The sequence below is a fragment of the Symphodus melops genome (assembly GCF_947650265.1).
Source record: "Symphodus melops genome assembly, chromosome: 21".
NCBI lineage: Eukaryota > Metazoa > Chordata > Actinopteri > Labriformes > Labridae > Symphodus > Symphodus melops.
The window spans coordinates 4738986-4765099 of record NC_136711.1 but is presented as its reverse complement, the minus strand read 5'-3'; the positions used below and the strand labels follow the sequence as shown (position 1 = coordinate 4765099).

Sequence of the window (26114 nt, the reverse complement as noted above, 5' to 3'; positions counted from 1 at the left end):
TATTTTTAGTCCATGTGCAAATCGATGGCTTGTGCGCAGCAAGCAAACACATGACAATCACATGAAACATTCGTATGTACACAAATTATGAAAACCACATGGCCGCCTGGATTATAGCTCTCTGAGCGTGTGTTTCTCGTAGAAGTCTGCCACAGTAATTTATGTACATTAAGGGAGCTCCAAGCTACTAAAATTGCTTGCTGGCATCCAGCCAGTGTCCTGGTTTAAACTCTGCACCCTGTCAAACCGAGAGGGGGTGAACATCCACTGTGGGTGTTTGTACGAGGAACATTTCAAAAAGGATCTTGTTCGTTCTGACTCAACATTTGGCCAGTTGTGGACTATTCCTACACATCTGGTAGACTTCATCTCAGGACATTTGTGACTAATAAACGATAAACAGTCATAAGCACCTTATAGGCAGAGCCTTGTACATCATCTTGATAGTGTACAAATAAGGTTGGATGGGTCATTCATCAAAACATGAATCATTTAGCAATTAATGAAATATGCTGCTTTAATAAATATTTAAATGAAAAATAATGACATCTTCGGTATGTCCTCTGACACATATGGTGGTAGTGGCACTGCCGTGATTTCAACTTGAGAGATGTGAGGTGGGTTCAAGAAAGAACTATCAATTTGTACAGTCATATAATTACATGTTTCTGTGGCATAATCTTAGATTATTCAGGGGCAGCAAGAGCCGCTCGTTCATGTCGCTGTAGGAAGCAACATGTGGAAATTTGGATTATTACTGCCTGGAGCGGTGCCAGTTGGCGCCATATTCCCTTGAGCAAGGCACCTAACCTCAACTGCTTGGGGCGCTCATTTGTTTGCAGCCCCTTAATTCTGACATTTTTTTCCATTAGTGCATGCCACAGGATCCTGTTAGTGCATGTGCATTTATATCTGGCCTATAGGCCTAAGCCTGCAAAGCATGTTCAATAACAGAGAGAACTTTTGAATTTCCGTCCAGGGGTTATTGAGGTATCTAATCTTCTTTGTTTCATTCTAACCTGCAGCCCACTGAAAATTCACATCTTAAAAACATCACAAGAGTAAGATAAGGCATGTATAAAGTAAGGTATGTGAGGTGTGTTCCTTTCATTTTAGTGTCTTTACTTGAGGGCCTCTAATAGAGTTTGAGCTATTTGAATCAGTGGAGAGGAGGTGCATCAGAATATTTTCTTGAGTCCTTAAAATAATAGATGTATTCATTTTGCATGTAAGGGGTCATGTGACTTTACCATGTCGTTGTTTGTAATCCTAGATTACACCCTATGTCCTAGAGCATCATCTTTGGCCCTTTAATACAGGCTTCCGGTATAGATTTTCAAATTAAAATTCTCTGATGCTTCTTTGGATTATGATTTGAAGAAATTCAAAACTACAAGGCGTTTGAGGTAATACATATGTATATGTATTACCTCATATATATGTGCTGGCATCATTGGGAAACATGTTGTTGGTTAACATTTGCGGCATCGCCTTTAAGAATGTGCGGCATGCTTTTATTCTGAAGTCCGTCCTCCTTCGGTCTACTTCAGGTTGAGTGTTTCTAATTTGACGCACCGCCCTGCAGGACCACAGCATCCTGCATCCAGAAGGGTTTGACAGGAAAAGGAGAACTGGTGAGTAAATAGAACATTGAAATGTTTGAACACGTTGTTTCGTAGTTTTACGCGGTGTTAATTGAGTGGAAAAATTAACCTTAGTAGTGGACACGATATTTTTTTATATACGGGGGGGCTGTGTAATATGACACCGACACCTGCTTCTGTCACGATTTGAAAAGGTTGAATGAATTATGAACCAAATTAGAAATGTGTTCGACAAATATTCAGTTGTTCGTATGTGTTACATAAAGCGGACATGTTGGGTGTGATAGAGGAGGAGACAGATGCTCGCAGGGAGCTGCAGGCCGGACTCCGGCAGCATCATGGCGTCCTTGAGCAGTGAAGGGCAGAGCTGCAGCAGCAGGAAGGATGCTGCGACATCAGCGATGCTCCAACCTCTTACTCACACTTTCACAACTGGGGAATTAAAGTATCCTCCATTATGTACACACAGTTGATATTGGGGCGTTGAGGTCGTTGAGCTTGTATTTTGAAGGCTCGTCCATCCTTAGCCAATAGCCGTCATCCTCTTCTGTATTCATCTGCAGCATATTGCCGCCTACAGTAGCCTGAAGAAGGACTGAAGGATTATCCAACCAGACAGCTGTGTAGTGAGAATAGCCTTGACACCTTTGAATGGATTGATCACGATTTCATGACTAATCTTTACGTCCCAGGGCTCTTATTCTGAAGTGTCAGAATCCCACTGTTGTTTACATGGCTCTCACACTCATGCTTCTTATTCTGCTTATTAAGGTTAGATGTCAGATGTGTGAAAAGATCTCATGTAATGACATATATCACTGTTGGTCTGATCAATTTGAACCTAATGTTGTGTATCGTCTTTTCTCATGATCTGAGTGTGTCGTCGTCACACCCCGAGTAAGGATGTTTGGAAACTAATCTGAGCACTTTTACCCTCCTATCCTAGGTGCAGCATTTCTTTTGTAGTAGCTGAGACCGACTGCGGTTCTCATCATGGGGGAACTGTTCAGGAGCGAGGAGATGACCCTGGCCCAGCTCTTTCTCCAGTCTGAGGCAGCCTACTGCTGCGTCAGCGAGCTGGGAGAACTGGGCATGGTCCAGTTCAGAGATGTGAGTATGAATGTTTCAACTCCCTAAAAAGCCTCGATCTTAAAAACTAAAGCCTCGGGATAAAGGTGGGACGTCTGATAGTACATGTGGTATGGCTAAATAAAATCATAAATGGATAACTGGAGGTGTTTGGTTTTCTATTTCTTGTAAGTCTGAAAATCTTAGTCATTGTTTTAAAAATACTTGTTTCTTTCCCTCCACAGCTAAATCCAGATGTAAACGTGTTCCAGCGCAAGTTTGTGAATGAAGTGAGGAGATGTGAGGAGATGGACAGGAAACTGAGTAAGTCAAAAAAAATACTGTTATTAATCTCAGCCAAAGGCACCTTGCACTTTCTCCCCATGATCTGTGCAGCTGCAGTTTTTAAAATACTTCAAACAGATTCTATCACAGATCCACTTTGGTTCAGATTTGTAATTTGAGTTTTTGTAATCATATTTGTGTTCTTGTTGTTTTTTGTATCATTCGAATGCTTTATTGAAAGTACAAAAATGTGAAAAAAAAGTCAAAATTAAAATGATTCCAAAGAAATTAATTTGTACTGTAATTGTACTTTTTGTTCCATCTTGTTTGAACGTCGTCATGGAGATGATTTGTGGGCTCTTATAGTTCAATCTGAACGTCCTCAAAGAGAGTTGGGAATGTAACCATCTTTCTTGATCGCCGCCATCCGGCCGATATCCGATAGATAAATATTGTCATAATCAGACCTGATGTTGATATTTGATCATATCTTTCCCATCTCTGGATTCAAGGGGATACTAATCCAGTTTCTTATTTTGCCTTGTAAGACTCTGAAACGTATTCTCCGTTCTGAACAGGGTTTGTGGAGAAGGAAATAAAGAAAGCGAGCATCCCAACTGTGGACACTGGAGAGAACCCAGAGGTGCCTTTTCCTCGAGACATGATCGATCTAGAGGTGAGAGATCTGCAATCATTAAGACCCTCAACATCACAATGCTTCCTGTACATGGACCTTTCATTCTGTGTGAAGATGAGTCATTGGCTGAATGTCAAAGCCTTGGTGTTCAGCACAATCTCAAACAGTCTGCTCAGAGTAAAGTGTGTGCGGTGAATGTGACCGACAGGCCACCTTTGAGAAGCTGGAGAACGAACTGAAGGAGATCAACACCAACCAGGAAGCGCTGAAAAAGAACTTCCTGGAGCTGACGGAGCTCAAACACATCCTCCGACGAACACAGCAGTTCTTTGATGAGGTTTGCTTATTTTGGCTTCTCAGACAGACACACACACGCACACACACGCACACACACACGCATGCAACCACAATGGATAGTTGATGTATGTTTTTTCTGTAAATAATGTAACAAAAGTCTTTGTTTCTTTCTCGGACAGATGGAGGATCCCAACCTGCTGGAGGAGTCATCAGCCCTCATGGAGGGCAATGAGGGGGGCCGGGGAGCCCCTCTCAGACTGGGGTTAGAAACTCTCATCATTGGCTTGTTTGTTTGTGCCTTCTCATAAAGACAGAGCTCTACATACGTCTAACGTCTGTCTTTAATATCTCTGTGTCTTCTTGAAACTGTTGATTTTGCTGCTGCATAGAGTTGGGCTCTTCATGCGTTCGTGTTTTTTTGTGACCATCAACCTATGAAATCACCCCAGAGACCGACTGTACCGTCTTGGATCAGTGTTTTTGTTCTCGTTGCGATCTGCTCTGAGCTTCATGAGCTTGGTGCCGCCCGTTGCAGGTTTGTGGCGGGGGTGATCGGCAGGGAGAGGATCCCCACCTTTGAGAGGATGCTGTGGAGGGTGTGTCGCGGTAACGTCTTCTTAAGGAAGGCGGAGATCGAGGACCCTCTGGAGGACCCCGCCACGGTCAGCCAACGCAACAAACACAGAACACAGAGAACACAAAGCGACTGTTTTCACGTGCCGGAGAAAAAAGATGCACCATGTTCTTTTTCTCTTCCAACAGGGAGACCAGGTCCACAAATCAGTGTTCATTATCTTCTTCCAAGGTGACCAACTGAAGAACAGGGTGAAGAAGATCTGTGAGGGGTGGGTGTCAAAACATCAAATGAATAAATACATACATTGATTGTTTTTCTGCTTTTCCTGTCGCACATTATTGTTCAGTCTAATGCATGGAGTAACCTCTTTAAAACTGGAAAAAAAACAAAGCCAAGATGAGAAGAAATAGAGTTATGTTTGTTTGTGATGTGTTAGTGATTGTTGTTTCTTTCCAGGTTCCGCGCCTCTCTCTACCCGTGCCCAGAGACCCCACAGGAGAGGAAGGAGATGCTGGCTGGAGTCAACAGCCGCATCGATGATCTCCAGATGGTACGTTTGTCACAGTAATGCATGTTCACCCTCCAAGTACATGCACACACGTTTAATAAATACAGATCGGGGGCGCTGGTGGCAGCGTGCGCGGACCCATGTATCGAGGTTACAGTGCTCACGTCCGGCCTGTGGCTCCCTTCCCGAATATCGTTCCTCACTCTCTCCCTGATTTCCACCTCTGTCCACTGTCCTTCCTCTCTAATAAAGACAAACGTGCCAAAAATAAATCTTTAAAAAAAATAAATACAGATAGTTTAATGATGTCAAAAGAGAGTAAAGAGTGATTCTGATTTCACTCTTATTCATAAAAAAAACAAAACACTTTATGCACACTTTGCACAGGCGCCTTTCAAATCACTCCAGGTCATCTCATAAAGCGGCGATGAAAATGAACACCAAAATACATCAAATCAAAAAGAAAGTGTATAAAAATCATTGTGACAGGACAGATCATCGTCAGAATGTGCGAGATTAAAAAGATGTGTTTGAGACGGATTTAAAAAAGGAGAGAGAGAGTGGGTGTTACTGATGTTTTGAGCCCATGGTGTTCGACCTGTGGTGCACTGAGGTGAATGGAAGAAGAATTTCCACTCAACAAAATGGATCCTTCACGCCTGGGAAAGGAGGAAGTCGGGTGCATTTGAAATGTTTCCTCGAGGTCCAGCTGTGACACAACAACTTGTCCTGAATACACTCTTTGAAAGCTGCAACCCACCTGAACTGGGACGTGGTTATGGCGTTTGTATCTGCTCAATTTCTGGGCACATAATCAGTGCACTTCAGTTTTGATTGGATTTGATTAAAAAGGCCGTTGTGCTCTTTGTTAAGACAGAAACTTTGCACAACAGGAAGTTTAGTTGAGGCGGATTTTTCCTCCATATAATATATTTCCAATCAAATACAATAGTTCCAATACAGCGTGCAGGCAGCGGTTCTTATCTGTGACCTTTGTGCAGGCTCATGGTGTTTTGGTTTGCCCTTATTAAGCCTGGAAAAAAAAAGGTTCAGCTTGAGAGGTCTGAGCCTGCCAAGCAGATGTAATGAATTACTCTGGACTACAATGGAGTATTTTACTCAGGTTTACAAAGACAATCCAGTTCTGGGGATAAACATGCCTAGTACAGCACGCTGCACAATAAATGCATTGATCACGTTTGTGAACATGTTTACACACCAAATACTGCTCATTCTATTTGTTGAGCTTTTTTTATATTCCTAGAACAAAAAGGCACGAGCAGAAAAAAACAAATCATCCACAGAGAGAGAGAGAGAGAGAGAGAGAGAGAGAGAGAGAACAAAGAAGGGAGGAAAGAGCTTTTGAATAAACGGAATAAACGACTCTTTTCTCCGCTGCTCTAGGTGCTGAATCAAACGGAGGACCACCGTCAGCGAGTGCTGCAGGCCGCCTCAAAGACCATGAGGGTGTGGTTCATCAAGGTGAGGAAGATGAAGGCCATCTACCACACGCTCAACCTCTGCAACATCGACGTCACCCAGAAGTGTCTGATCGCCGAGGTGTGGTGTCCCGTGTCGGACCTGGACTCCATCCAGTTCGCTCTGCGCAGAGGGACGGTGAGCTTTTCTTCTTCTTCTTTGTCTGGTAATGTTTGTAGTCTTTCTAGCTGATCGGGGATGTTTACATCTTATATTCATTTTGTATGGTGACAGTGTGATGTGTTGTGCTTCACATCTGGAATTGGAATTTGTTTCAGCGTACAAACGTTCTTTGTCATTTCACTCAGTGCATTTTGATTGGTCAGCAACGAGCAAAGCCCAACAAACCACCAAAATGTTCAGAGTACAGAGTTCAACCTTAGAGACAGGCTGAGGAGGCCTCTGATTAGGATTCCTCCTGGACGCCTCCCTTTGGAGGTTTTCCAGGCAAAGCAATAGCGGTCAATAATATATGGTAACCTAACTGTGCTAAGCTAACAGTTTGAAAAATGAAGGAAGATCATTTTGCCTCAGGCTGGGGTTTATGTTTAACATATAAAACCTATTCTACAATAATGTAATCTTCATCAAACCAACAGACACCGTTTCATGTCTTATGTTTAATATTTGTCGAGGCATTATTTATGTTAAACATAAAAGATGACACGAGCGTCGTCTGGATGTTAAAATGATCAATGTGGTTAACATGCGGAACGTTTCATTGGACAGGAGAGGAGCGGCTCCACGGTGCCATCCATCCTCAACAGGATGCAGACCAAGCAGACTCCTCCGACCTTCAACAAAACCAACAAGTTCACGTCAGGCTTCCAGAACATCGTTGACGCCTACGGCATTGGGAACTATCGGGAAATTAATCCAGGTAATATTCAAATGAATAACTCTAAAGCTGTTATTTTGTCCCTCTTAGGCTGACTTCATGGCATGAGAGCTGTGTGAGTTTGGATCGTTGTTTGACATCCTGAATTGTGTGTGTTACAGCGCCATACACCATCATCACTTTCCCCTTCCTGTTTGCTGTGATGTTCGGCGACATGGGTCACGGCCTGCTGATGACCTGTGCTGCCCTCTACCTGGTCCTCCGGGAGAGTCGCCTCGTGGCCCAGAAGAGCGACAACGAGGTGCAGTGTGACACATAAGTGACCTCCCGGTTTACAAATTTAAAAACCAGGCAACATGTGACGTAAGGTGTTGTGTCTCCCCGCAGATGTTCAACATGGTGTTTGCTGGTCGCTACATCATATTGCTGATGGGGATCTTCTCCATGTACACAGGCGTCATTTACAACGACTGCTTCTCCAAGTCGCTCAACATGTTCGGTTCTGGGTGGAGCGTCAGGCCCATGTTCGGCCCCAAAGGAGCCAACTGGACGTGAGTCAACAACTCCTCAACGTTCTGTGTCTGATGTTTCTGGATCATTGGCTGCATCTTTTTGGTTTATAAAAAAGACCGAACTTGCATTCCTTCCTAAAACCAGCAGGGGGCAACTGCACTGACTACAAAAAAAAACCAGAAGAAGAAGATAAACTTTGTTAATCCTGTCAGTCTTACACTCTGTTATTGAACATGCTGCTCAAATACACAAACAGGATCCTATGGACATGCACCGATGGAGAGATGTCCAGTGCCTTGCATAAAGGTGCCTTGGTAGTGCTCCTACCAGACCAATTTCACAGATTTGGTCCACACCAGGACTTGAACCTTGAAACTCTCTGGTTTGAACCCAACACTGGCTGAGCTAGTGCCACAACAGGTCCAATCATATAAAGTCTGTGAGCACATGTGCCTGTCATCCTGGAGAGAGGTGCTGCAAAGTGTTTAAAGTGTGTAAAAAAAATGCTTTCTTGTCATGTACTCATTCCCTGTTTCTCTGCCCCAGGTTCGACACACTTGATGGAAATGCAGTTCTTCAGTTAGACCCAGCTGTCCCCGGTGTGTTCAACGGGCCTTACCCGCTCGGAATAGATCCGGTAAAAGCTCTTCACTTACCAAACAAACCATAAAAAAAAAAACCAAATAAAAAGCTCCAGTTGCAAACTTGACCTTTAGCGTGTAAACTTAAGAACCATGCAGAGTATAAGAGGAAAGGAAAAGACCCAAACTGCAGCTTTTCTTTTTATATCACATTTTCTTCCTGTTTCATATTGCTCCATTGTTGTTCAAAAACGATTAAAATCCCATCAGCGAGTCACATTGTTCGTGGGGTTACACATTCGTTCATTACACTGACAGATTGGAGTGTCGTTGCAGTTTTTACTTCATCCCACCGACACCATCAACATGATACTCATGATAGATAGATAGATTTATTTTGGATCAGAACCATAAAAACAGCCAATCCAAAGGATTACATGCAGAAGTACAATACTTATTTCCAGCATGGTCCTTGGATGTTGCACACACTCAGAAACAGACAAACCAAAAAAAAGAACAGAAAACATCACAACATATAACACAAACACATGGGCTATCATAATTAATCAATTAGTACTATCTACCTTAAATTAGAACACCACGTGAAAAATGCACGTCCATAGATAGATCGAATAGCACTCCCCTGTTTGTTTTATTTCATTCTATAGTTAAGCTCTTACTGTGAAATTTATTATATTATAATAATTATAATTATACTAATATTTTCAAGCTGTTTTAAATGTTTATCCTCATTAGTGAAATGACTGAATAAAACAATACCCATTAAGGAGTTTATGCTGTTAAGTTTACCACATTTTCTTTTGTAATGGTGCAACTTAAAGGAGATCTATTGTGCCGATCCATATTTAAATACATACACATAAGATTACGATGTTGGACGTCTATATTAAAACTCAGCAACGTTTTTTAAACACAACGTATGACAGTTGTTGGTGAATTCCCCGTACGTGGATTGCTGCTGCTCAGAATGAGACGTTAGGTGAACTTTGTGAGACTTGTACTGAATCTGACGTCGTGTTCTGCCGATTGAGTAGAGCAAAGTTGTAGGACACGCCCACCTCTTTTAAAGACACGCCATCTGAAGGCTCGCTCACACAGAGCTGGCCAATTGGAGAAAAGTTGGCGCACATGGAGGCCTTAAAGAGACAGCAGCTAAAATTAACCTTTTTTTTGCTCCACATCCGACCACACTACTGAATATTTGTCCCCGACGGACATCTTTCACGGTGACAGTCAGTGTATTGGATCTCCTTTAAACAAAGAAGAAAAATAAAGTTGTAAATGTCGGTTTTTAAGTGTGTGTGTGTTTTCTCTGCAGATCTGGAACGTTGCCACAAACAAGCTGACCTTCCTGAACTCCTTCAAGATGAAGATGTCTGTGATCCTGGGAGTCATCCACATGATCTTTGGAGTGTCTCTCAGTCTTTTCAACCACCTGTAAGTAGTCACAAAGTACTCTTTCACTTGAAGACAATCCAGTGGCGGTACCTTTTAACTAAGCTTGTCATTTATTGTATTGTTTTTATAAAAAGTTAGCCAAAGTCCTCCTGGCAGACCCTTAGTATCTTTGCAGTAGAAAGTGTGTGTGGTGCTGATGGGAGAATGCGGCAGGTTATAATCAGGAGGATACACCAGCAGGACGAGGTGTTGACGTTTATTCCCTGACTGTCTGCATGCGACAGTCGTGATCGCTGCGCACATCGTTTAAGAGCTGCATTAAGTTTTCTGTTTTCCGGTATGTTCCTCTCTGCTATTTGTTCATTCCAACTGCTGGCGTACGCCCCGTGTACGGAGGTTGCGGTCCTCAAGGCGGGCGGCCCAGATTCAGATCCCCCTCCCTGATTCTGACTCTATCCACTTTGCTATCACTATATAATAAAGAATAAAAATAGAAAGCTTGGCTGATCGATATTCGGGAGATATTGATGCATTAATAGTATCCACAGCTATGACATTAATGTTGTTCCTTATCCTGTATCAATAATGTTTCTCTTTATTGTCGAGCCGTTGAGTGTTTGGATTCCAGTCAACAGCATGTCAAACACGTCCTTTTGTCCAACTTCAGCACACAAGCTCTGGAGGTCTTCCAGTTTACAGGGGGAAACTGAAATTCACAAAGCAAAGAAGTAAATATTTCATGGATGAAGTGAGGAAAGCATCATGAAATGTCATTCCTACTTCGAGCTCACTCCTCTTCCTGTTATCTGCTGGTTGATAACATTTTACCTGCAGGCCTTCACTCCCCACACAGTTCAGTTCAGTTGTTGACTGATGACGTCGCCCCGCAGGTACTTCAAGAAGCCGCTGAACATCTTCCTGGGCTTCATCCCAGAGATCGTCTTCATGTCCAGCCTGTTCGGTTACCTCATTCTCCTGGTCTTCTACAAGTGGACGGCCTATGACGTCTTCACCTCCAAGGACGCTCCCAGTCTGCTCATCCACTTCATCAACATGTGTCTCTTTAACTACAATGACCCCACTAACAAGCCCCTCTACGCAGGACAGGTGCTCCCCCCCACCCTCACTCCTCCTCCCTGCTGCCTCTTCTTCCTTCTTAGCCCCTTCCTCTTAACACGCGCATGGTTGAACCCACGGTTAAGAGTTTCACAGCTTGTAGCTAATTATTGTATATTTCTATTTGGGAGGAGTTCAGTCTCAGGTATGGAGTTAACAGGGAGTAAGTGATGATCCTGCAAGAGTTATTCTTGCAGATATGAAGCTTGAACACGGGTCAGTAAGTCACAGGTCATGCTGACGCTGTAGCATCCTTAACTCTGACAAATAGTGCACTAGCAAATCATTGATTAATACATTAATACATCATCCATGTGGTTCTCCTGAGACAAGCTATTAAAAGAAACCACCAAAATGCTTTGCATAGCTGAGGCATTGGGACATTAAACATGCAGTCAGAAAGAGCACATATCTTAATAACAAATTGTTATTCTAAAAATACCAAATCCAACTGAAAGCAGGAAGACATTTTGCTAATTTTGAAGGCTGAACTTTACTATTCCCTTCCACGTCGTCTCTAAATGTTGACGGTTTCAATGTTTTTCTGGTTTATTTGCTGTCAGCTCAATTTAAACTCATCCCTGCTGTATGTCAAGCTTTCAGTAGCTAAACAAAAGCATGTGAGGTTCACAGCTGACTCAACCAGCCCTACCCGGAATATTTTTAGAGGTGGGCTGACTTCTGGATTTCAGTGGGGGATAGCTTTTCCTCTCTTTTACTTTGTGCTGTTGGTACATTATAAAGTATTAATCCTATCAGGGTTTCATTCTATTGTTTTCATCGCCCAGATCTCATCAGTAAAAAGACGTACTGAACATAGGGGAAAGTAAAAGTCAGCCAAAGGAAGGAGCAGCATTTTCTGTACTCTGTATTTTTTTCAAGCTGTTGCCAGGTGGAGTTAAAGGTCACATATTGTGCATAATACACAGACCCTGTTTTTATAACACTAATATGTGTCCCTGGTTTGTCGACAAACCCTCAAATTATTAGAAGAGTTCATCCTCTCTGGCTGTTTGGAGATTTTCCCTTTATGACATCACAAAGGGCAGTAACTCCTCCCACAGGTCGGTGACACTCCCACAGCTAGGTGGGTTTGTTCTGACCTCTGAGGCTGTATTCTTATCGTAAAAAAGAAAAGAAAAAAAGAAAATTGGGCATGGAGTTAAAAAGCTAGCGCCACCCAAGCCCTTCCAGAGAGGGGCGTGGTCAAACCCAGCTCCTTTGTATTTAAAGATACAGACACAGAAACAGCCTGTTCTGATCAGGGTTGAAATAGAGGGGTTTACAGACATGATCCAATACAGGATCAGAGTGGATATTTTGGAAGAAACTTCTAGGACATGTTTTGAAGAGCTCTGAGACTTATATAAACTGGTTGAAAAGGAGGAGAATATGTAACCTTTAACGATTGAAGCCACAAAAGACACTCTTACAGAAAAGTGTGCACTCAATTACCATAGTATCATGAAACGCAAAGATGAAGAGAATCATGTGTGTTTTTGTGTTCTCGCAGTGAGTTGTCGTACTCAGTATCTTCTGCCCACTGCTGCACATCACCAACTCTGTGTTAACCTCTCTCTGTTTGAATCTGTAGATGGGGATCCAGGTTTTGTTGGTGCTGATTGCCCTTGCATGTGTACCCTGTATGCTGATTGTGAAAACTATGGTGCTTCGGCGTCAGCATCTGTGGAAAAAGCACCTGGTATGTGATTCTGACCCCACCTTTGACCTTACTTCTACATCTGTTGAATAACAATTATAACCTTTTTTTTTCTCACTCCTACTCTGCCATTCATTTCAATGCACATTGTATTGTGTAATGTGGTTGGTTGTGCTGCCATGTAAAATGCTTAAAGCTCGCCTTGGAAACGCTCACCATTTGATATATATTACATATTCAAACTGAGGGCACCCTTAACAGCCTCGTAATCCGCCGGTTCCCTTCCGAAACATGTCAATCATGCTGATAGGAAATATCTTGAAATGCCTGATGAAACAGCGTGCAGCTCTCAGTGCTTGAACTCTTTTCTTAAATGTAAAAAAAAACAAACGCCAATCAGAAGAATAAAATGAGAAGATTCAATAAGATTCATTCACTGTTGTAGTTTTCCTGCACAGTCTCACGCCCAATTATTAAAAAGGGTTAGGTTAGTTTTTTCCATGGCCTTAGGCTTAAATGATCCAGTGAACCCCATCAACATTTGTTTGAAGAAAATAAGTGATATTAAAATATACAACTTTCATTTAGACTCTGAAAATAAGGCCATCAGGTGAGCCATAATACCTGTGTCACAAAGTGGCTCAAAGTCACTGACAAATAAGAGGATCACACATGCAACAAGGCTTAAAACAGTTCAAAGAGTCATAGTCATGTAAGTCTGATAAATCAGACTTAATACTGTGGATGAATGGATGAGTGTAGTGTGGTGCAAACAACCAAACCAAACCAGCTGGTGGAGTCCTGAGAGGGGGTGAGGAGAGAGAGATGATGAAATAAGATGAAGCCTGATTAACTCGGGTGTTCACACTTTCCTCATGTCCTTCTCGACTCTGCCCGTTGGCTGCTGAGCTAAGAAGTTAAACCAAACCATCCACATACGAGCAGAGAGGGCAGAATGTCACACTTTACATTCTTCAGGTCCACGTAGACAAACTTACACGTCTTACACGTCAGCTCAGATTTGTTGCTACCTATTAATTTATTTTATTTAAATTCTGCGTTTTTAATTTTTTTTTATCTCTTTGTTTGACAAGTGACGATGTTGATCATTTTTTGAAATGACAGCCGTCCCTTTCTGTGCTGGGTGCCCTGTGTTACGTAACAAATCAAAGTCAATGAAGAAGAAAGCGTTCAATCCAAGGCTTGCTTTAAGCTAGACACAGCTCTTGTGGCTTTTGTATCTAGTCCCAGAAGAGGGAAGAAACCCCTGCAGAGAATCTAGAGCAGTCTTTAGAGAAAACAGGCGTGTCCTCATCATCCACTGGACTCACCCAACAGGGCACGCAGAAGTTCGGAGGGGTGCGGGTGGGCAATGGGCCCACGGAGGACGAGGCTGGCATCATGGACCACGACCAGCTCTCGCAGCACTCAGAGGAGGGAGATGAGGTGAGCAGAGTTTTTTAATAAGATCCTGACAGTAAATGTGCTTTAAACATTACATTACAACAGTACTTAGATTTTCTTCTTGTTACCTGTTTGATCCAGGTGAACTGAGATGGTAAAAGATTTTGACTTAATGTTCTAAAAATAAACTAAACAACGGTTAAAGTCTGTGTGAAGAAAAAATAAAGGTGTTTACATTGATGTGCTATTAACCACCAGGCTGACTTTAAGGAATAAATTAAATCACTAAGTGTTCAAAATTAATTTTTAATATCACAAAACTTGGGCTCTGAAATGCTGTGGATGCATCCCTTGAACACACCAAACTACAGAAAGAGTAGTTACTAACACAGAAGCTACGTTTATGTTCACGTTGTCAGACTATGCAGAGTTACGGCAGAGTGTCTGCAGAATGATCTTTTATTGATAATCAAACACAGTAATTGTCTAAATGTGAGCAAATCAATGGATGGCAATTGTTTAAATTTACCGTAAAACTTCTAGTAATAGCCCAGGCTTTTATTTAGGAAAAACTGGAGAGACTATAAAACTGTAACTTTACACCAGAAAGAATCTTTCATGTCAGAATTCAATGAACTAATTAAATTACAAATTTGATCTACTTTATGAGTCAGTCCATCAGTACCAACCTGTTGCCCTGTCTCGTAGAGAGGGAGACACAGTGTGAATATATTTATTCAACCCTAACCACGGGGCCTCTTATCTTTATTTTTCAAAGTGTGCAGCAGCGCCAGGCGAGTTAAAGAGGCAGGCTCTTAGATTGGGATGGGCTATTATATGAAGTTTGACGATACTTTAGGAAAACATTCACAGTTTTAAGAACACTCCTTTATGTCCCGAAAAATCGGAGTAAAAGTAAAGTTAGCTTCAGGATTTAAAATTGAACCCGTTTTATAAAGTTTCAAATTTGAAACGTGTCATCTGTATCCGATACTTTTGAACTATGATCTTGTGTATTCGGGCTTCGTGTAGTTCAAGCAACAGAAACAATTAATCCCATTTGGGACTTTCTGACTCGGCTCATTCACCTGTATAGTGTTGTCTCCTGTGTAGTAATAAGAGATGAGGGTGATGAGGGCACAACAGAGTGCAGAGAGAAAGAGCGAGAGCAGGGATGGAGAGGAGCAGATAAGAGCTGGATTTTCCATTTCAGAAACATAAACAGCGAGGTGGTTTTCATGGGAAACAGCGAGTGGAATTTATGAAAAAAAAACACACACCCCTTTTTTTTTTTTCTGTGACTCATAGTTTTGGTGTCTCCCAGGTTTCCCGCATAATAAATCTCTCAGTGTTTATACTTTGATAACAAATTGCATAACTGTAACAAGACTGCCTTATTTCAACATTATTCCAAGCATATGATAGGCAACACAGACCGAACTTATCAGCGAGGATATGCAGTGTGATATTGTGTAACTTATCCAAGTATCAGGTGTAAAGCGTCGTATATGCAGGTTATTAAAGAATTGAAAGAAGTGGCGCTGTGGTCAAAGTTTGATTTCTGGTTCTTGATCTGAGACCTGAACCTGACGTTATCCCGCTGTAACCTTAAAACGACCAGTGAGGATTATTTCAAGTTTATCAAACTATAAAAGTAGGTCACAGATGGCCTAGCGGACATGTGGTCCGGAGGCTGGAGGGTAGTCCGGGTTCAAGTCAGACCTGCCATTCGCCACTCGGCCTGGTTTCCTCCCTGTCCTATCAAAATAAAAGCAAAAAGCCCAAACATTTATGTAAGGAAACATTTGAGCAATTATCAAATGACACGAGTTCTCGTCCAATTTATGCCCAAGGCTTCCAAAACGCACATTAAACAGGGAACATTTATCAGAAGAACCCAGAAAGATTTGTGCCTGTTAAAGCAGATACAGAAAGCGTCATCTGGATGAATGCAGTTCTTTAAATTCAGCCACTAACCTTTGACCTTTGTCTACTCTAAAGCACTCAGAGGAAGAGCCGGTAAGAACCCGTGTCTGGTATCATCCTACTGTAGCATGTGTGGATGCTGTCTTGTCTTTTCTGTTGGTGCATTTTGTTTTTTTGAACCTCGTGTACTCCCAAACTGTGTTCCCTCCAGTCCGAGGCATGTTTATGTGTGGCATTTTAAACCTGTATGTGTGTTTGTCTTTTTGAAAAAGAATTTGAAAGCCTCATTTATTTACAATGTCTTTTCAAAAATGTGGAAAAATGTATGATAATGAAAATGTGTTTTTCTTTTTTAAATGCTTGAGTTTTGAATGCCGTGTTAATTTTGACATGAAACAAGTGAAACTTTATTATCGTCCTGGCAGATGTCAGATTCACATGTACTATATGACACACAGATTTCTGTTATGTTTTCTTAAAGGGCACCACTTTCTCATAGTGTGCCGAATCTGTCTAATCTGTCGATCATGAGAAAAGTCCATCGTCTTCGTCTTTTGCCTGCTTGTTCGGCCCTCTCACGGCACGATCACACTGGCAATCCGTACTGTGCCGAGTCCAGGTCTGCACAGCGGAGAACAACACAAAGAGCATGACAGCTACTGTAATGACGCTGAGTCACTGTAATCAGATACTGCTATAAATTAACGAAAAAAACTAAAGTTCCTCGTGGTCATGTTGCCGTCCGCACATCGGAGAACGTGACAGTTACTTTGGGATTTACAGAAACAGACAGAACACAAAGGCCATGGCCAAAGAAGTGTACAATGCTGAAGCAGGTACGGAGCGACCCCACTGGTCAAACTGGACTTTAGCGCTAAAGCGTACTTTGGCACTGTAAGGATTGCCAGTTTAATCGCGCCCTCAAACCGCCTTTTTGAACAATTGAGCAAGAAAACCAGAGCCATGTCGATGTGACCTTTAAAGCTTCTTTACTGTTGTAAAATAATGCAAACGTAATTATTTAAAACATATTTTAAAGTATGAAACATTTTGACAACCCTACCTGGAGTACCTGGCACACGACATTTCTAACCACAGCCTCTTGTCTCTGTTTATTTAAGCCAGTACAGCATGTTAGCTGCTGTTGTTTTCATTAGCCACTCTGTCAGAGACCCTTTGAATTGAAACAATAAGTGCTACTTCCACGAACTCTGTTTCATGGGTCCAAGGACAAAAGACGAGCATGGAAAGAGGAAACCAGACCTGTGCCAAGCCAAACCATACAAGAAGTCCTCGGAACGATGTGCTCCCATGTTCCCCCCCCCCTCCCAGCCCATTACATACAGGAAAGGCTAGTCTTGCTCCAGGAAGGAGAGTATGGAGGAACAGTGTCGGCTTTACAATACACAAACATGTTTCTGCTCCATGATCCTGCAGAGGGAAAATCAGAAACAGACTCAGACAATCCAAACTCTTTGTGCCTGATCGGAGCTTCAGTAAGGGCTGTGGCAGGGAGTCAAAGCAGTCACTTATTAAGACGATGGAAACTCTTACTTCTGTTCGTTTTAACACTATAATGGTTAGTCGTAATCATTTGAAATCGCAGGGTTGTGTGATAATCTTCTCATCCTGGTGTTAAATAAAACTGTTTTTTTTTTTGTTTTTTTTTTTACATTTTTCAGTTGACAAGCTACAATGATAAATGTTCAATGTAAACATAACAAACTGAAAGTGTTGTTGTGGCTAACACTCTTCTCTGGCTATTATTCCCTTTGTATTCTTCCTAGCATCCTCAGAAGCACCTAAAGGGGATGTCTTTAAATGTTTGCACTAACACCACCTGGACTCAATGATTCATGTGCACTCAAAATGTATTTGGTTCTTTGATTACTTCGACCTACCTTCTTTCTTGTGGAGTGTAGGTTAACTTAAGTTGTGATGATTCCTGTTTCAGCCGTTTGTCAGTGTGAAACAGGACACTGAAGACCTGATTGTAAAAAAAAAAAGAGGCTGTTTCAATAAACGTGCTGTGTGCGCTCACCATCATGTCTCTCCACGACAGTTTGACTTTGGGGACGTCGCTGTCCACCAGGCCATCCACACCATAGAGTACTGTCTGGGATGCATCTCAAACACAGCTTCCTACCTGCGTCTCTGGGCCCTCAGCTTGGCTCATGCGCGTGAGTTAAAACATGCATACGCTTCTTATCGGTTTTTTTTACATGACGTTTTAGGGTGTAAACCCTGTTGTCATTGTTTTTCTTTCCGTTTGTGTACAGAGCTGTCAGAAGTGCTCTGGACCATGGTGATGCACCTGGGTCTCTCGTCAAGGAGTGGGGGCGGGTTCTTCGGCCTGTCCATCATCTTCTCGGCCTTTGCCACTCTCACGGTTGCCATCCTGCTCGTCATGGAGGGGCTGTCGGCCTTCCTGCATGCCCTGCGTCTGCACTGGTAAGACTCACACACACACACACACACACACACACACACACACACACACACACACACACACACACACACACACACACACACACACACACACACACACAGATTAAAGACGTACCAACACATTCAGCCTCCATGTATTCCGCTAAACGTGGTGCATACACTCTCTCGATTTACCTGCACAGTGCACATGGAGAAAGTGAATGTTCCAATATGTCAACACAGGGAATTCCTCACTGATAGTAAACACGCACACACACACGCACACACACACACACACACACACACACACACACACACACACACACACACAATCATCATCGAAAAGTCATTCCTCAGCCAAAACTGCAGCTGCACATGAGGAATGCTAGCACATGAAGCATTATGGACACGGAGTGTTTGACGGAGTGTACAGGACTCCAGATAACCTCACACTCTTCAGCTCCATCGCCTCCTAGCACCGCCTCCACCCTGCTGATCCATCCCGCACACATGTAAACTACACTGGCATGCGGGGAAGTCAATCGTTACGCAATTCAAACATCATCATCAGTTTTAGAAAAGACGCGAATCATCAGAAGCACACTGGGGAGATTACCATTGTGAGAGACAGGCATGTGGTAATTACTCTGTGAGTAACGTTTAAATCGTTAGACGATCATGAAGCCTATTAATGCATCCTGGGCGTTGTTATCTCAGTGACAGTGTGTTGAGAGGTGGATTCAGAAAGAAAGAAGGTTGATGTTAAAAGTAATGATGATGAATTAAGAATAAGATAAACTAAGAATCCCCGCTCAGCACAATGTAGATATTAGCATGTATGTTGTGGTTTATAAAATCACATAAGAACTAATGTTTAAACACACCGGGCTTCTTTGTCTCCTTTTTTTAGTAATTTAATGGTCCTGAGTTTTTTGTTTTGTTTTTTTGGTTTGACTAAAGTTACAAGGATGAATCCCTGACAATCTATAAAACTCATCAAAATAAAAATATTCTATTAAAAAAACATTTTTCACTGTGTTACAAAGGCCGGAATTACACTTGTACACAAACTTGCATTAGTGGAGAGGTGTCAGAGTGGGGCTGCTCCACAGGGAGTGCGCCAGAGCTTTTGGTGGGTTTGATGCCTTGCTCAAGAGCACACCGGCTGTCCTCTGGAAAGTATGTTATGGTGCCGCTGAAAAGGCCCGGGGTTCAAGCTCAGCTCCTGCAGCCACGTGTCCTATTTGTCTCCTTGGTGAAGACACTTCGTCAGAGCAGCGCTGATGTGTATGAATGAGGTTAGTTACTTCTAAAAGAGGCTTTACACAGCAGCCTCTGCCATCACTGTGTGAATGTGGAAGTGTGACATGTGACGCTTGGAGTAGACAGCAGACTAAAGAAAGTGTCAAACCAAACCCAATCCAAGGCTGACTAAATATTAGAAGCATTACATTTAAGGCCTGTTCTGTGGATAGGATGTGATTGATCGGCCTGGTCTGATAACTGCTTAGATGCTTTCTTTTTTCTACATCATCGAGCTGTTAGAACATTTTTTAATCAGCACCTACTCTTATTATCTTCATTCCCTCCGAACATGTTCCTGCTGCTAACACAGAGCCTTACATAATGGCTATGATGGATAAAGTGAGAGAGAGACCTCGTGTTTGTGTTGGACAGCGGAGGGTTCATAAGTGCTGCTCTCAGATTGTTGTCCGTCCGTCCGTCCTCAGCCTCTCTGTTTCTCCTGTAAACTCGTGAAAAGCAATCCGACCACCTTTTAAATATCAGCCCGTCTTCAAAGCAGTACTTCGTCCCACCTGTCTGCAGTACATATGGGCTGGCTCTAAGCTCCAGGCTTCAAGTCATATTGTACCAAGATGGGCGAAGACCAGACGATTATGAAAGAAGCTGTAATCCGACACGTAAGACCTGAACTAACTGAAGATAGACTCTGCAGATCAGCAGCTGAAGAAGATTTATTTATGAAAAGTTCATTCATGTTTTCATTTAGACAGGAAGAGGCATCAAGAAGAGCTATATTGGTTCAAAAAAAATTAAAAGTTGTCCAGAAGGTTGGGGGTTCGATCCCCAGCTCCTGCAGCAACATGTTTGATGTGTCCTCAGGTGAGACGCTGCTGCTGGGTCAGCGGCGTGTAAATGTGCATGAATGGATTATTTGATACTGATGGTTACTTCACAGTATGTGAGAGTGTGTCGGTGTGAGATGTAGTCGGAAAGTGCTTTGAGAAGTCCGAAGACTAGAAAATAACTATACAAGTATATGTAAGTTCATTTCCAGAGTCCAGTCCATCTGACAGATGTGACATTCATAGCAGAATACCACCTGGAAAAAAAAAGGTCACTTTCTGTGACAATGTTCTCACCAAATGTCTCACGAGCCGTACACAGTCCAGTTTGTACATGTACATGTCATACATGGTGTTTTCTTTAGCAGCGAATCATCATTTCAAAAGTACGCTGCAGACAGGCTGAGTGGGTTCTGGAGACTGACAAGAAGAATGTAACATATCACTACCTTACTAACATGGCAGCCCACGTGCAGCACTTCAGTCTCCGTACATGAGGTGCGACTTAACCACTCGGCCATCAGCACCCACTTAAGTTGTTTTCCACATTAATATCTGACAATATTCATTTCCAACCAGAGAATACACCCGCCCTGATGCTTTTATCTTAGGAGTGAGATCCAGACCCGTGTCTCTGCTGTCGATGACCTTTAAACCCATTTCAAAGGGCAGCTTCAGGGATTTGAATACCGAGTCAATGTGGATACTATTTGATAATATTTCAGATGTCTCATTTTTATTCCATTTTGTCCTGATTTAAAGAACTTCAGCAATGTGAAGGTCTGTCTTTGTCTTCTTTTTCTAAAATGTGCATAAAGGCAGAGCAGATGCAGGATAAAAGCATCAACTTAACCCGTAAGGTACCAGACCTGAGAAGACTTCTAGTAGGAGCCAAACGACCTGGAACAGGAAGAAAACAAGATTAAAGCAGCCAGGAAGCCAAAAAAAAAAAATGATAATCAGCTTCATAAATAAGTATTTGATAGGCTGAGTTTCTTAAGTAAAAACAGCTCCGGCTCTGTTGTGGCTCTTGGTCCATACAGCAGCAGCATGTCGGCTCAGCACGTCTCCACTAAGGTTAAAAAGAGTCTTTTTTACAGCGTTGTGTGAATGGAAACGTTCAAAGTAAACAGTCGTCAATCTTGACCCTCTGCTCTCCCGTCCACTCTTCACACACACATGCTGATGAGTTGTCCGCACACACGGTCCATCACACACACAAACACCAGAGTTAGTGGAGAGTACCGTGTACTAGGTACCAGTGCTTTTCCCCCCCACCTCCACAGCTGTGTGGAGAAACAGATGAGAGGATTTCTCTCCTCTCTTTACATGTTGCCCTCTCGCAGCTCGGCAGCCACAAATATTTGCCACGGCTGGGAGACATTCCTGGGCACTCCCCGTGCTCGATGAGGCCAGGAACCAGCAGGAACTGAAAGTCTGCTCCTATTGTTTTCCTCCTAAATGAAGTCATCAGAGGTTGTCACGTTGGAAGAATTACAATAAGCTCACTATGGGAGCAAATACAGATGGGATAATTAGAGGGAAACAGCAGATCATGGATTAGATACAGTGCAGTGCTTGGATAGAAAGGCCTTTAATGTTGTCTCCTTCTGAACCTGGTTTCTATTACTTTGAGCAGCTGCTTTAACTCATATTGCACTAAATGATCTTTTAGAAGGAAAGTAAAGCTGCATTTTTGTATCTCACAATCTTATGCTGACAAAACCTTTACGTGTGACGATGTGATCGTTCACGTCAGATTCTTGGGAATGAAGCGCTGGTTTAGCTCAGCTGGTAGAGCACAGAGGCTTCACTCCTCTTTGCACTGGTGCAGGGGCGTGTCTGGGGTGGCCAACCTGAGGCGCTGACTTAAGTTTGTTCACACATTTTATATATTTACCTTTTCTTTCCCTGTTTAATCCTCTGCACAAAGTCACAATTAAAATATGACATATGATCTGATCTCTGCTGGACATGCGGAGGTGACCTGACCGAGTTTGAAATGTTTTAACTTCCATGCAGCGCACACAAAGTTAAACGTGCTCAGCCCTCGCCGTGACATCCCCTGAGTGTCTGATTGAAATGAATTGGGTAACTGTCCGGTCTCAAAGTAGACTCAGTCTTGAGTTTGTTGCTGTTAAATCGACACATAAACTATCCCTTCTGTTGGTGTTCCTGTACTTTTCTCAATTTGATTGATTTGTTTACACGCCGGATCTATTGCAAGTAAAAATTGTACCGTCTGCGTTTCCGTCATCGACTGATGGTCACTGAGCTCATCGAGCATCGAGAGATACTATGACATACTAATGCTTGCAGAAGTTTCCTAGGTATGTATTGAAAGTGCATCAAGACGCTATTTTGGCTGAATTTGGAGCGGAAGCGGTTTGATGCAAATTGAGGCGTAAATACATTTATAAATACCTAAATACATTTCCAGCTATCGCTTCTTTTAGAGGACAGTTAGTGTGTGCTTAGCCTATGTCAGGTCCTCTGTGACCCACCAGACATCCCAAAGAACATGATCTTTGAAAAAGGTCATCATCAGTATTCATTGAACATCATTCTTCCTGAATGAGCAGACGGCACACAGTATTGGTGGAGATATTGGGGGGGGGGGGGGTCAGATACAGGCTGCTCTGGCTCTTAGTGGCCATATTTGGTCACGTAGCACTCTGAGCTGGAGCAGACCATCAGACTTTACTCTTCTTAAATGTCCCATCCACTGACTCTCACGCTTCTTCTCTGTGTACTGAGGTCACCAAACACTTTTCTAATAAAAACACTGAATACATAACACATAAGAACTCTTTGTTTACTTATTCTCTGTGGGCGTGATATGGTGGCTTCGTTGTTTGGTCTTAGTCGGGTTAGACCCTTTGTAAAACAATCAGCTGTTATATATTATTCCGTCTTCATGATGGGGCAGCATCGTATTATTTGCATAAAAAGCTTGTACGGAGGCTGTAGTTCCTGCATGTTATTACCTACACTCAATATTTATTCATTTAAAAAGTGCATAGAAAGTGTTAAATGTTAGACGTTCATCCTTCAAAAGAAACATGTAAGACACTCTCACAAACAGCAGAATACAGGAAGTAAAGGGTCTGACACTCACAGTTTCCAAAAGGTCAAACTGTTCTGATCTGTCACTGAGTCTCTCAGAGAGCTCGGCTGTTGTGTGGGAGGAACTTTGACTTTCTTTAAAGGAATGTGCCCTGCCTTAAAAACAATACAGCGTAAAGATTTGATCAACCCGGGTGATTTGGAGTCCTCACAAGAACTCGATTCACATCCACAGATGTGTCACAGTTTTTACACCGTACGTTCAAAGTCAAAGTGAACATCGGGGTTTCTATTGTAATCATCACCAGGTTAATGAAAATGTTCAATTCTTTGGTTGATAACAAAAACCTGCAGATCTAACCATATTCCCATCATTAACATCAGTTTTCTTTTGAAGGGCCATTTGGGGATTTTTAATCAGATAAATACAGGGAGTTGTTGCACGTCTTTTTTTTTTTTACTCTAACACATGTTTCATAAGGATTAAATCAAATTGATTGATAGTTTTGAAAAGTACAGAAGCTTTAAAAACAACAACAACATTCCTCAATTTACAGTGTCATTCTAGGCCAAAGCTGCTGTGAAAGAGAGAGAGAGAGAGAGGGAGCAGGGGTGGAGCATTCAAAGTCACAGATTGGCTAATACGGATGTTTCTCGAGTCCTTTTGGTATCTCTTTCGTTCGAATCATTGACAATGATGTGCAGGAGTTTGCTTGTAATACTTTGCTAATTAAGAACAAATGACCCAACATTGGGTGCAATGGACTTCCATTTGTGTATCAAAACAGATATTGTTTTCACTGACATCTCGTTTTCTCTCCATCCTCATAGTTCTGATAAATAACAACAACACTGATGGTATTTTTAACGTGTGATCTGTTTGTACTCATGTCTCCCTGCTTGTCGTCCTTCTTCAGGGTGGAGTTCCAGAACAAGTTCTACTGCGGTCAGGGATTCAAGTTCGTCCCCTTCTCGTTTGAGAGCATCCTGGAAGGAAGATTTGACGAGTGATCAGCCCCCCCCCCCCAATCTCCCCTCATCTCCTCTTGTGTTTGTGTGTGCATGAGTCCAAGTGCAGCCCTCTGACACCCTCTAGTGGTCATTTGTGAAACTATTATTGTGTGTGAGTGAAACTGTGGTCAGTGTAAAGGTTTTTTTTTTTTTTTCCAGTGTTCATGTGCCAAGCTGTACTCATACTGGAGCTTCTATTGCTGTGGCACAGTAGCATCTCTGTACGGTGAATACTGCTTTAGTAACATCTCGTCTGCCTGCTTTCCCCTCCAACAAATCCATCACTAAATACGACTGGCGAGGTCTGTGTTTATAGAGATGGATCAGGGTGGAAGGCAGACCCTAATGCGTCGGCATCTCGAAAGTACAAACCCCGACACACTGTACTGCAGTTTATATCACTGACTGCATTTTAATATGAGCATGTATTCATGTTTGAATAAAGAGTCAAGTTATTGTGTGAAACACATCGTAAATATCTTCCACCTATGAATTAGACATCTGATACAATACTGGATTTTTTTAATTTCGATACAATACTTGTACAAATCAAGTAATAACGAGACCTGTTTTAATTCCACAACATGAAATGCTCATACTTACTGATAAAATACGAGTAGAAATGATAACATGCGATACACACACAAAATAAGAAACAAGCTGGTTCAGATGCAAACACTTCTCAGCTCTTTCAGGAGAAACCCTCTGAGGCCCTTACACTCAATGGGTACAGTTGTTTAGGATCGGGGGGGCTCTGAAGTCGGTTTTGTTAGGCTGATGGTCAGATATACTAACTGTGTCCTGTGAAGTGATCCTGTTCATCTGTGCAGCTTGGTGCCGTGTGGTCGGGAAGAAAAAACCTTTAAAAATTCATCAGGCTTGTGATTTCAAAACTGTCAGAGCAGCTTTTCACCCCTCCTGTGAAATCAGAGTCAACTGACAAATCCCCTCGTTCACTCCGAGCTTTTGGTGTTTCTCCATTTTATGCTGAGTGGTAATATGTTGTTGTAGGCTCATGATTTCACCTCTGACGATGCCTAAGAGTGACGCACAGAAGTAATCTGGAGAATGCAGATGCTGACATGTTTTCCTCTGTGCTGTGACCTTTGACCCCTCTGTGCTCATTCGGTGTGAATCGTTGTTGTGAACCACTTGAAGAGCTGATAACTGATCGGTGTGATGTGATGTGTGAATCACCTCCAGCTGCTTCGGAAATGTGAGAGGAGTTGTTGAAAGGTGCTGTGTTTCTGATAAACACACAGTAATCATTCGACTTATCTGATGATGACTCATTCTGAAATAAAATGCAATTTTTGTTCCGCCACCTCTCATCCAAATGTAACAAAGGTGTTTATTCATTTGTTCTGAAACTGTTGTTTGATTTGAACAAAGGTGCAGAAACGGAAGTTCTTGATATCGTTCTTGAAGTGTTGTGACAACACGTGCAGCTGATGTCAGTCAGCGACTGTTAATGTGGAAGATGATGTGTCTGTGATCAATAAAAAACAGAAACCAAAGGAACATGCTCCTGTCATTTATGTATTTATTCAGTCATACTTCACGCCTTTTTTGTGACCAAATTTTCATTCGTTTGTATTTCTTTTTGGCAAA

At 42.3% G+C, this 26114-nt stretch overlaps 1 protein-coding gene across 4 annotated transcripts; it reads left to right on the top strand.

Moving 5' to 3' along the window:
• Window positions 1-1542: 1542 nt before the first annotated feature.
• Window positions 1543-26020, top strand: atp6v0a1b (ATPase H+ transporting V0 subunit a1b). 4 transcript variants are annotated; one of them, XM_079334173.1, is made up of 22 exons: window positions 1543-1634; window positions 2551-2714; window positions 2918-2996; window positions 3536-3633; window positions 3803-3931; window positions 4071-4153; window positions 4427-4553; window positions 4654-4736; window positions 4925-5018; window positions 6381-6593; window positions 7185-7335; window positions 7455-7594; window positions 7681-7844; window positions 8353-8443; window positions 9727-9845; window positions 10697-10913; window positions 12517-12624; window positions 13921-14028; window positions 15988-16005; window positions 17975-18092; window positions 18192-18363; window positions 24410-26020. In XM_079334173.1, exons 2-22 carry the CDS (start codon window positions 2598-2600, stop codon window positions 24501-24503), a joined length of 2523 nt encoding a protein of 840 aa, XP_079190299.1. In that variant the 5' UTR covers window positions 1543-1634; window positions 2551-2597; the 3' UTR covers window positions 24504-26020. The 4 variants fall into 4 exon arrangements, with proteins under 4 accessions (XP_079190299.1, XP_079190297.1, XP_079190300.1 ...); XM_079334171.1 differs by having other exon boundaries at window positions 13828-14028; XM_079334174.1 differs by lacking the exon at window positions 15988-16005.
• Window positions 26021-26114: the final 94 nt, after the last annotated feature.

Bases quoted from the DNA above. Each gene is read 5' to 3' on its own strand.
- atp6v0a1b (XM_079334171.1), top strand. From the start codon at position 2,598: ATGGGGGAACTGTTCAGGAGCGAGGAGATGACCCTGGCCCAGCTCTTT. The intron at 6,594-7,184 runs GTGAGCTTTTCT...TTCATTGGACAG, and splicing joins TCGCTCTGCGCAGAGGGACG to GAGAGGAGCGGCTCCACGGT. The intron at 9,846-10,696 runs GTAAGTAGTCAC...GTCGCCCCGCAG, and splicing joins CTCAGTCTTTTCAACCACCT to GTACTTCAAGAAGCCGCTGA.